The following is a 12,304-nucleotide window of genomic DNA, read 5'->3' on the forward strand; positions in this document are numbered from 1 at the left end:
TTAACCAATTAACCATTTCACATCAAAACACTTCGACTGAATTTTGTTTTCGTCTCAATTCTCACATTTTTAAAAATCGGTGTCATTCCCCTTTAAGCTGTACCCAGCTCTTTATTACCCCGCTACGGTAGGTGGCAGCATCCACCTCAAAAGTGTTGCACTAGAAATTCTCGGTTGCTGTCAGGAAGGGAGTCTGCGGTAGTGATAGACCGTTCGAGTCATTTGAGCGAGCCGACTCTTTCGAACTATGCGTTTCAGTGAAGTCAAAGCCCGATTCAGTGATTCATTTTCTAAATTGTTCGATTAAATTCTCACCTCCTCCACATACAACATTCGCTGTGTCTACTCTCTAAACGACTCGGAGGAAACAAAGTGTAGACACAAAACTAAGAGAAACTCAGTCTACAGAGAGAAAATGTAAGCAAATTCAGAGTTATTCTTAGTATGTCACACGTGACCATATTTTATGTGACAACGTTTAAAAAGACTGCCATTCTAATTCTGCAAAATATTAATCTCATAACAGATACATAAAACCGTACTCGATTCGGTTGCGACTTGTGAATCGAACAGACCGATTCATTAAAACAAGGACCGATTCAAAAGAACGACTCCTTCACGAGTCGGACATCTCTAGTTAGTGTCCACAGCAGGGCAGGCATCAGCCTTAGTAGTTCGATCTGCCCGGCAGTGTTTGTTTGTAATTCTTGACTCTAAGCGTCAGTGGGCAGTAAAATATGGCTGAGCGGGTCGTGAGATGGTTTTCTTGAGACGCGGTGACGCACATTGCTGGCATAGGAGGAGACGTGAACCGGGAAGACTTTAAAATCCCACCAGTCACAAGACTGCTGCTGTCTGCCTGCCTGCCTGTATGCGTCTGGCTGTCTCAATGCCGGAGCGGTGCTGAACCTGTGACTTCCTCACACTTTCTCTCATAAAAGGTATGTATTTCAGCTTAAAGAGCACGGCTTTCTTTTTCAAACTCAGCTGTTCACAACTACAGCCACGATAAGTGTTCCAGTCATTCGAGTTAACCTACCTTTCCTAATCTCAGGCTGCGTATCTGCTGTCTTTAGCTGTCAGAATCAGATAATGTGCAGAAACTCCTCTCGTTTGCTCTGAAACAGCGTGTCATAGTCGAGTATAAAGTTAGATGACATTACATAAATTTAACAAACAAAGTATTAAGTTTTCCACGAGGCTGAACCTGGCTTCCACAGCTTCTTTTTCTATTTACCGTTCCACCTTAAACGGTGCAGCAGTTGCTCTCTGGCTGTTTAGGCGCCAGAATGTCACTGCTGCACCATTTAAGGTGGAACGGCGAATTGGAGTAAAAAGCTAGTTTATCGCACATTTAGGCAGTGCTACCACTAACAGCAGTGTGCTTGAGTGCTGTAGACTAATGTGTCAGCTGCTGGCCCTAATCCACTCTCCTCTAGTCGCACCAGTAAAAGTCGAGCAATAAGAATTTGTGTACTTCGTCATTCGTTGTGAATGTGCCAAGTCGGTGTGAAGGAGATCTTGATGTTTTAAGTGAGTGACGTTTCATTACCTCACTGTGCTTCAGAAGGGCTCAGTCTGTAGACCACGTAATGTGAGACAATGTATGTATAAAATGTGTAGTTATAAAAAGTATGTAATTGCAAAAATGCATGACTTTATTTATTACATGATTCCTGTTTGATTGTTTTCTTGCTGTACTGTTTTTCTTTTTTCCCTTTCTTTTTGTTAAATAACCGTTTTCAGCATGTTCAGTCTTTGTGGTTTATTTACGTGACTTGTGATTTCTTTTAACATGTCTTCGGCTTCCCTGCATGGCACAACCAGAGCGGATGGAGAACGGTGGCTTGTGTAAGCAGGGCTCCAACAGCTCGGACGATGAGTTGGTGGATCTGACCAGAGCAGAGCAGGACCTTGCCGAGGATGAGCCTTACTTGGACCAGGACCAGACTGCAGGTACGAGTCCAGAGCCAGTAGTTATCTTCAGTCATTTAGCCTTTGATGTATGAGCACTAAAAATGACTGGGAGTGTTCAGTTCTTCAGTCGTGACATTGTCGGTTTGTGATGGTTGTTGTTCGACCACTTTTGTTCTAGTCATAGAATATAGGTACAGTTGTAAGAATAGATTGAGTCTTATGTGATCTCTATCTGAGCAATGAACATTTATAGGAAAAGTGGAAAAAGTAGGAAATGCAGACACTCTGGTGTTTTCTAATAGAGAAAAGGTTGGCAAGTTTTTGTCATGATCAAAGAATACAAGTATGGTGGCATAGCAACCAGAAGAATAAACTCAGATTATTTACCCACTCATGTCCCAAAAAGTGTCTTACCTTTGGTTAATGTGTTTGGTAACACTTTATTTGGATAGTCTACTTTCAGTGCTTTTGATACTTAATTGTAGCACGTCATGCGCTACCCTGTGCACAAGGAGGACGCTGGAGGCAGGAGTGTCGCAGCAGCCATTATTTTAATTTTCACTCCAAACAAAGACACAAAACAAACAGCAAAAACCTAGCCGAGCTGGCCACCTTTCAGTGGCTTCAAGGAAGAGTCCTTCATTACTGGAGCTTTTCAGCTCTTCACTCTGTCGTCATCGCTGCTGCTGCTCGTCCCTCTCTCTCTATGTTTCCTCTCAGCTCTTTTTAAAAGGCACTCATGCCAACCAGATCAGTATCAGCTGCCTCTCATTAAGGGCAGCCTGAGCACCTGAGCCGAGAGGGAATGAGAGCTCATTCCTCCGCCTCCTCGTCACCACCCCCGCTCCGCAGCTCGTCCGCCTGGATCAAATGTGAGTTGTAGTGAAGCGACCTCACTGTGGAACATGGGGCGGGGCCCGGGCGGCGGGGTTCGGGGATCGCTTCCTGCTTTCGTGCCACTTGTGGCCATCATTGTCGTCCTCCCCTCTCTGGCAGCTGACGTCCTCTTCCCGCCATCGGTTCTCTCCCCGCTGTCCTTGCGGGACTTCGTCCTCGCTCGGTGTTTGGGCCCCGCCTTCCTGCAGGCTCTCACAACCGTCATCGGGACCCGGGGGCCTGGTGCATGCCACATTAATTTGCTTTCAGCTAAATATCTATTAAATTTACCATCATTCTCTCTAAACCTGGCTCTAATCCTAACACCAACCTTAACCTCAACCCAAAACCTAAACCCAGCACTCACCCTGGTCCAAATCTTAACCCAAACCCCACCACTGTTTAGAATGAAGTAGTTTCAACAGATAGTTTGTTAACAATTTGAACATCCTGTAGATAATCTATAGGGGTCTATAGTGGACTATCCAAAAAAAGTGAGACCACTTATTTTAGGTCCTGTTAACTCAAAAATGCAAGGCAGCCTGGTTACAAATCTTTTTATAGAAGTTTTTTTTTTCTTTTTTTATATATATATATATATATATATATATATATATATTATTATAAGTTTTAAAAATATTAAATATAAAAATAAAATTATAAAAACTTATAAAAGCTTTTAGTGATATAGTTTGATTGAGTAGTTTGTGATTGATTTGTGCTTAGGCAAGCTCAGAGTTCTGCCTTTTTTAATTAAACTTTTTTAGATATGGACATTAATAGGTTAATGTCTCAGTGTTCACTATATCATGCACTGACAGTTGCTAACAGGGCTTGTTGTTTGTGGAAAAGTGTACAGTGTTGGAGGAGGTTGGTCCATTTTGTCCCGGCAGGGTGAAGGAAATTAAGCACAACGGCCGAGCAATGACAAGAATGAATTAAGATTGTGGAAATTGTTAATTAAATCTTACATTTACATTACACTTCAGTATGAATATCCTTATTACAACTGTGCATCCATGATGCTGTTAATGATTGTGCATGTATTTTCTGGCCAGCTGTAACCTTGATGAATGGGATTGCTTGGTGACGTTTATATAAACGTGTCCGGTTCAGACAGTACGTTCTCTCTCCATGCTGCTGCTTCTTGGATACTGGTGACGTTTTGATGATGTCAGACACACTTCACTAGAGGAAGTAGTCCATTAGTTGTGCTAGGAGTTCCTTTTTTCTGGTTGAGGTCTGCCACAGTTCTGTTTTCGCTTCTTCTTTTTTTTTTATCTGATGCTTATTTACAGTTTTTGAAGTTTCAACACTTTATACTCCCAAATGTCTTTATGGCATTTTACCAGAGAAACTGGTGTATTGCTGTAGGCACACAAGGTGTGACGCACATGCTGTCTTTTAGTTTCATAATGTGCATGTGTCACTGTGTGCATATTTGTCTATTTGTGTGTCTCAAAGAGAATTTAAAAGGCCCATGTCTTGCATTTTTCTTGCAATTTATTAATTTTTTTCTTGAAGTCCACTTTTTGCATTTAGATGTATGCCATTCATTATTAGATGACTATTTTCCAACTTCTGTTTTCCCTTAGAATCAAACAGCTGTTTAAGGACTGGGAACTGTGGAGTTCATGTTAACAGTGCTTACATACTCATTCAGACTTCTGAATTTAAAAAAAGAAAGGGAAGTTCAGTTTTCCATGAACTGTTCCCTTTTAGGGTGAGTGTCCTGTTTAACACAGAGCATCCGCTCTTGCCTTTGCACAGAAGCTGCATTCATCTCAGCTAGACCATCTTTAGTCTTCTAAGAACTATCCAAAACAAAGATCGAACATGCAGGAAACCTTTTTTGTTTCGTGGTAATCGCTAGAGATTGTACAATATTACTGTTTTTTTTCTCTGTTGCTGATACTGAAACCTACAGTATCGATCAATATTGATCCGATATTTATTTTTTTGTAATAGAAGCATTGCACCTAAAGCTGCACCATGTACAATTTTTTTATTAAAATTGAAAGAATTAGCATTACTGAGAAAAAAAAATGCTGAAATATGTTGGGCATGCACTGTTGCAAGGCACCCTGTAAAACCTGAAAATAATTTAAAAGTCAGTGACGTCGGGTTGTATTTGGTGGTAGTTTTTCACACCACATCGTATGTCTTTACAAATTAATGTCACATGCACAGTCTCAGAAGGTCTAGCTCGATGTTTAGATCTCAAGTGCAAAATCAACATTATACTGATGAAGACGTGATGACAATAGTAGACCATTCACATGCATCCTTAGAAGACACGACCTTCACCAAGAGTTTTCTTCGAATACTCTTTGAACATGCCCGTAATTATCAGATTCATACGCTTGGGGAAGGACTCTGAAGCACAACCAACAATACAAAATATTCCTCCACAAGTTGTGTGAAATTATACATTTCCACCAGAGAGGTCCCCAAATCCCCAAATCTTACATAGTGTAACTTTAAGACGAGCACCTAAAAGTAGGTTATCATGCTGAAACTACTCAAACCCTCTGCCATCCCACACAGCTAACAGCATCACATTATACAGAGTGAGTATGCACTGTTTTAGGCTAGATTTGTTAGAGGACTGGATCAGATTAATTCTTTTTTCCCTCTGATATCTAGCCCAACATTTTCAGCTGATCTCGGCCTGATGCTGATACCCATCGTTAAGGATAAACCATCTCTAGTAATGCATGTATTGTAAAAATACTAGATTAGAGAGCCCGTAAACAGCAGTAACCAAACTATAGTAACTATAGATATCAGCCTATTGTAAGATTTTTGATACTTTTTTCTATGGACAGTACTGTTGTGCTGCTGCATTTTGTCTGTTCCAGCTTCTCAGAAAAATGTAATATTGTGAAAAATATCATGAATCGTACAAAAGACTTAATGTTTGTGCCTTAATACCTACCATTAAAAGGCCCATGTCTCGAAAATTGTACTTTCCTCACTTTATTTCCAAAAAGAAAAAAAGACCTCTCACCAAGACATAGAGTCCATATGTGCCAAAACAGCTCATTTTGAATTCGTTGTTTCTGCGATGTAACAAAAAACAGTGCGTTTGTAAATATGCGCTTAGTCAGCCTACAGCAATTTATAGTTATAAGAAGTATTTCATCCCAGACTGCTTTTTGAAATAGGGGGCACCCATTAAGTACAGTGGTCATTTACATAGTCTTAAAGTCAAAGTCACATAAACAGGCTGAGGTTGGAAAATGGTCATGTAAAAATGTATTAGAACTGTTTCTGGTGCATGAAACCGCATCATAAGTAAATCTCAAGGAAAACATTAAATACAAGTGTAAGATATGGGCCTATAGCAGAGAGACTCTTATACTGTTTTGCTGCTCTAAGCATACTGAAACTATTTGCCAGGAAAATGCCTAAATCCCAAAATTACTCTTATGTCCGCAATCATGAAATCCCACTAGCAGTGGACTGACTGAAACAAGAACAGAGGGGGCTGCAGTGGAAATATTGGCTTATTGATTGCTGGTGAAAAGATAGAAAGGCAGACTTTTGGCGTGACTCAAATAGACCAAGAAAAAGAAAAACATTTCTAAAAGCTGACTTGCAGAAAAGGTTCCTGACACAGTTTCACAACAGCTCAACAGAGTATCATCGCTTAGATTTATAAAATTGCTGTTATTACAGGGCAGGCACTGTGGAACCTCTTGTAACCTGTGTTAGTGAAGAAACAGATGGGGTCATGATAGCATAACCTGGACTGTACAGAAAGAAATATAGGCACAATCCCATTTCTTCTTTTTACCCCTACCCCTTGCTTTCGAGTGTCACCCTAACCCCTTGGAACTGAGTTACAAGGGGTAGTGGTTGAAATCTTGCCCTACAGGATGGGACAGCCCTCAAAAAAAAAAAACATTACTTTTATTAATAGGCTACTAGCGGTGCTCTATAGGCAACCCAGCCCGTCTTCAGTGATAGCAGAGCAGAGTAAAGTTCAGCAACCTCACTGCTGGGCTTTAGTTACACTTAGGGCATCATATGCCTTCAAAGAGGGGGTATAAGACAATTATTTATTATCGCCCACTGATAATTCATTGGTGATACGAAGCTGAAGTCAGCTATTCACCAGCTTCTTTTTCACATTTTCCCATTTCACCTTAAATGGTGCAGCAGTTACATTCTGGCGCTTCAGGCATCAGAACTGCTGTACTATTTAAGGTGGAATGGGAAGTTAGCTAGCTAGCTACCGAAACATTGGCATGCTATTAGTGATTTTCTATGCTTGTTATGAAGAAAACGACCATAATACATTGAAACGACATTAAACTAAGATAGTACAATGGTTATTGTAATTTTTTAATGGAGAAAATACTTAAATGTGTGGGCTTGTGCAGCCATCTTGCCGGTTTTTCTTTTTTTCTGATAACACTCAGTTTGGAGTGTCTCTGAAAAACTTTGTTTGGAGGGCCATGTAGCCCTAACACTTCGCCCTACCCCTCTATCACAACAAAAATTGGGACACCCTAACGCTAGACATGAACGCGCAAAACAGAGGGCTAAGGGCTAAGTGGTAGGGGCAAAAGGTGAAATGGGATTGGACCATAGTCTTTTTAACATGGGGATGGGTTTTTCATTTTGAACAAGCCATGTATCAGATCAGCTACTTGACAGTGCTGATCTGTTTTGTAGTCAAAATTGTTCATATGTGTAAAACTGTGTTCAGTGCAGAACTGGAGCCAAAAGACAGCTGGAACTCTACGTGATTTTATTACACTGTTTGAAGCACGTAAGTGGGTAGTCATCTGTGCTTGGCATGCTCCTTTTCCCTCCCCATTACTGTAGCTTGGAGCTTCCCATTCCAGGAAGAGCCGCTAGTCAGTATTCTCACTGTAGCGCAACCATGACCAGGTCACTTGGTGAGTCACATAAACCCCCAAACTCCTCACATACAGACTCTCTCTTTCCCTCTCTCACTCTGTCTATCTTGTTCTCTCTCTCTCTCTCTCGTCTGACCCAGACCATAACACAACCCTCGCAAGAGATCACTAAATATGTGGAGCCAGTCAGTGTCAAAGGCCACCAATACAAGTCTCGTAAGAAAAGTTTTTGACCGACAGAACTATTTCCCATGCCCCCCAGACCGCGTACGTGTGTGTTTGTACTTCCAGGAATAAGGGGACGTTTTAGAGTTGTGCAACACAGCAGGCCTGTAGGGAACAGATGGAGGAGAGTTAGTACATCAGTCATTAGTCTTCCATAAGCTATTAATTTGTCTATACCTTTCATCTGCTACTCCAGTACTGTGCTATAGAAGCCGATTTATACTATTTAAGGAAAAAAAATTAAAACAATTAAAAGTCATAAAAACAATGCTTTTCAGAATTTTGACTTAATAATAAAGGTGTCAGCCCACAATTCACTTTGTTACAGTTGCACTCCTACTCAATATCTCAAAAAATGAAAAGACGTTTCTTATATAAATATGACATACCATCTAATTGTTTTGACTTACTACCCCATAATTATAACTTACTATCTCATAATTTAAATACTGGTTTAGAATTATAACTTCGTATCTCATCGAATCTCACAATAATGAGTTAGTATGTCAGAATTATGACTTAGTATTTCGTAATAATGAAAGAATTCTCATATTTATGACTCGGTGTCTTCATTTTATCTTACTGCGAGTTAGCATTTTAGAATTATGATATACTGTTGCATGAGAGAATCATTTTCAGATATTAAGTCATAATTTTGAGGTAGTGTCATTATTATGAGATGTTATATAATTATGTGGTACATTATCATAATTATAAGATATCAAGCTGGAATTATGAGATGTTTGGCAGTACTAGAATTAACCTGAGAGGTATTGATAGCGTTATTTGATGAGATCACATATGCATACCCCAGACACACATACAAAACATTATAGTAGTACTAAATGAAAGTTAAATGACCTAAATGACCCACTAATCTGTAGAGCTTTGCTGTGTATACAGTGTAATGCTTTGTAGACAGACTCTTAAATCACCAGGCCCCATGTAAACACCTTTGCTTATGGTTTTACTCCACAGACTAAGTGTTTCTCAAAATAAGGGCTTGGTCTCAAAGTCTAAATTGCTACTATTGCACTGTGGGATGCTTTTGGTTAAAAAGAACATGTCCTTCATGTTTTTGTTATTTTAACCATGATGGTGTTCAATTTTTTTAGTTTATTCTGTATTATTTCATATAGTTATAAGGGGTATAATATAAGGGGTATATCCCTTAACTCATATTGGGCTTACAAATGACACAACTGCCTGTGGTACTACTCAAACGTCATGAGATTGCGGGTTCAAATCTGTGTGATTTAGGAACTGTTAAAGTTCATAAGTGGTCAATTTACTGAGACAGATAAAACTGCAGGTTGTCAATATTGGCCGATAATATCGCCCTTTATCAGCCTGTGATCAAGCTTCAAGCATTTACAAGTACTTTTGTAACTCTTTCCAGAAAGAAGTTACATATAAAGTGTAACTTCAACAGCTTTTTATTTCAACAGTTCATCCCAAATCTCTTTAGACTGGACCACACATGCATCTATATGTAGATGTTTCTGTGTAATTGTACTTCCTCACTAAAGCTGATTTGTGAGCGCACAGAAGATGTGTGTTTAAGGCGAGTTCATTATCATATGGGATGTTTTACATTTTCTTCAGCACATTTTCACGCCCATGAAGTCGTCCTTCCTGTCTGTGGAGCCTGCTCTGCTTGTTTGATTGAAAACTTTTGGCACATGTTGAAGCTGTTTCTCAATAAGAACGTGTGTGTGTGTGTGTGTGTGTGTGTGCGCGTGTGTGCGCGTGTGTGTGCGCGCGTGCGTGTGTGTGTGCGTGTGTGTGTGCGTGTGTGTGCGTATCTGTAGTGTCTGATTGATTTTTCTATTGTATTCTCTTTATTTTGTGTACTGAATTGATATGGTAACAGAGAAGATTGTAACTTAGCAACCTGTCCAGTTATCTACTCTCTACTTTCCATGGAAGATTATAATGCAGAGTTTAAGCTGCTCTCTTCTTCCTCTTTACTGCTATGGTTTAGTTGTTCAGGTTTTTTTCTGACCACCACTTTCTATTGTTGGTAGGAATTTTAGCACAAGAGTGAGTGTCAATGCTTTTCATTGCTTTAGCCTCTTGTGTTTTTGCAGAATCCGGGGTTTATTGTCTGAAACTGAATCATTGTTGTCACCCTTCTGAATTTAAGGTATATTTTGGGGCTTGATGAAAGTTAGGACTTCCCATAGCATATGCAGCTCTAGTTGGCATGAGTTTTGGGCTTGGTCTTTGTCTTGTGTTATTGATGGTATTTTTGTAGCCTGTACAAGCCCAGTTCCTTTGTTTCAGGCTTACAGTGCATGCTGCAGTATGGTGGCGATATTAGACGTGTTAATATTCACATCTCACAATGGAATCGTCTGTCATGAACAGATCAAATTGTGATATTATCTGTAACTTCTCTGTAAAACAATACTAGTTTTTCCTCTCTGATGTAAAAGCTTTGTCTTTTGTCTTGCTCTCACGATTTAATCCTATCGCTGTTATTGTGCATTTTATGTATTGACAGAAACCAGTATGACAATAGTGTAGATACAACAGGCTGTAGTTTCTCATAGCATTACGCTTATGGTTCTTAGCTTGGATGTAAAGTTTTGGGAAAAACCTCTTAACTGATTTACAGCCAGCTCCATAATTATTGCCACCCTTGATAAAGATGTGTTAAAAAAAAGATGGTGAAAAAATTATGTGGTTAATTCTGACAGTATTCAAAATAGCGAAATCTAACCTTTGACTGGAGTAAATTTAGAAAAAAAAGCAAAGCATGACTCCAAGCAATCAGAGACCATGGCTCAATACAGAATCTCTCAAAAGTCCTCGTCCTCTCTTTTAGATTCTCCTGTTCAACTCATCTATGAGGTTTAGGTCAGGGGACTTGATTCTGAGGTCATTGAACCATTTTTGTGTTGAGTTGAGAGCATGTTTTGGATTATTGTCATGTCGGGTGATCCATCCATGACCAAGTTTTAGCTATTTGGCAGAGACTGACGGATTTTTATTTAAAATGTCCTGGTACTTTGTGGAGTCCATGATGCTGCATATGTTAAAAGGGAATTCCACCATTATGTTCCAAATTTCTACATAATGAAACCGTTAAGATGTAAACAAAGTCATATAGAGTGGTGTAATTTACAGTGATCCATTCTAGAGAACCTTACCAAGTCAGAACTGTTTACAAAGGTGATGATAGGAACCACACATCCAAAGGTGCTGATTCTATAAGCTATCTCATGAAAAGTTATTATGCTTGTAATGGCTACAAGTATAGTATGCTGTCTGACTTTGTTTAACAATAGTTAAGAGAGTTTTTGGCCTAAAACGCACTTTTTAAAAGCCGTTCATGGCAGAGACCACATGTAGGGTGTTGTAAGGCAAAATCATGCCACCCCCCAAAAAAAATTATGTTGGTTCACTGGTCCTTTGGGGTAGTAAATAAAATGGCTATTTTTGCATTGTGGAAATCACAACCCCTTGTTTCTATCACCACTGCTGTAGAGAAATTAGGTTGGTAAGTGTCTCTTCAACACTTCATGCAGCATTTCACATGAAACCACTGTTTATTTCTCAATCATTGAAAGAATCTGTGAAATTTCTTTTTAACAAGGCCCTTTGGAGGAAAATGCCCCAAAACATCACAGATCCTCCACCATGTGTAACAGTGAGGCTGAGGTTCTTTGCTGTATAACCATCCTTCTTTTTACACCACTCCCATTTTGAATGATGGTGCCAAAAAGCTTTTTGTCTCATCTGACCATAGAACCCAATTCCAGAAGTGTCTAACAAACATTGTGATATGTTTTCAGGCAAAGATGACACATCTTTCCAAATAGTTTGTTGGCCTGAAGATGGTGTCCAATAATAGTTCTGGAGACTTTGTTATTAATATTTCTAGAGCTTACTGTAGAGTCTTTACATTATGTGGAGGATCTTTAAGCTCTTAATGTTTTTCACACTCACACATCTCAAGCCAAAATATTTATTTAAATGATTCAGTGAAAGGTTCTTCAAAGGAACCAGATTGTTTTTCTTTGTCATTGCTCCAAATAACCATTTTGGCACCTTTGTTTTTAAGAGTTCACTAGTGTTGTTGTTTTAATCCCTGCAGGTTACAGTAATGGTTCCCGAGGGCAGGTTGGTAGTGCTGGCCTGCTGGATCTGCTGGACGAAGGAGTGCCTGGAGTGGGCACCTACGAAGACTTCAACACCATCGACTGGGTGAGAGAGAAGTCAAAGGACCGGGACCGCCACAGAGAGGTGAGGCAGTCTGCCATAGTCTGGGTCAGCAGGTATGACAGGGCGCTTATGTCTCCCATCAAAAGATTATGAAACTTCTTTTGAAATTTCTGTTGCTGTTACTTATTATTTATTTTTTTTTTTAGTTAACCTGGTGATAGGTCTCACTGGTAAAAAAATTACTT

The 12,304-nt window shown here is 39.6% G+C and overlaps 1 protein-coding gene across 1 annotated transcript in view; it reads left to right on the plus strand.

The window, feature by feature from the left end:
- Window positions 1–628: 628 nt before the first annotated feature.
- The window catches only part of clcn5b (chloride channel, voltage-sensitive 5b), a 32,036-nt gene continuing 20,360 nt past the window's right edge, over window positions 629–12,304 (plus strand). The window contains exons 1-3 of the mRNA XM_036597117.1: window positions 629–941; window positions 1,828–1,956; window positions 11,992–12,140. Coding sequence (XP_036453010.1) covers window positions 1,833–1,956; window positions 11,992–12,140 — 273 coding nt within the window. The 5' untranslated portion in view covers window positions 629–941; window positions 1,828–1,832. The remainder of the gene's footprint in view (window positions 942–1,827; window positions 1,957–11,991; window positions 12,141–12,304) is intronic.

Source organism: Colossoma macropomum, unplaced genomic scaffold (assembly GCF_904425465.1).
Source record: "Colossoma macropomum unplaced genomic scaffold, Colossoma_macropomum, whole genome shotgun sequence".
NCBI lineage: Eukaryota > Metazoa > Chordata > Actinopteri > Characiformes > Serrasalmidae > Colossoma > Colossoma macropomum.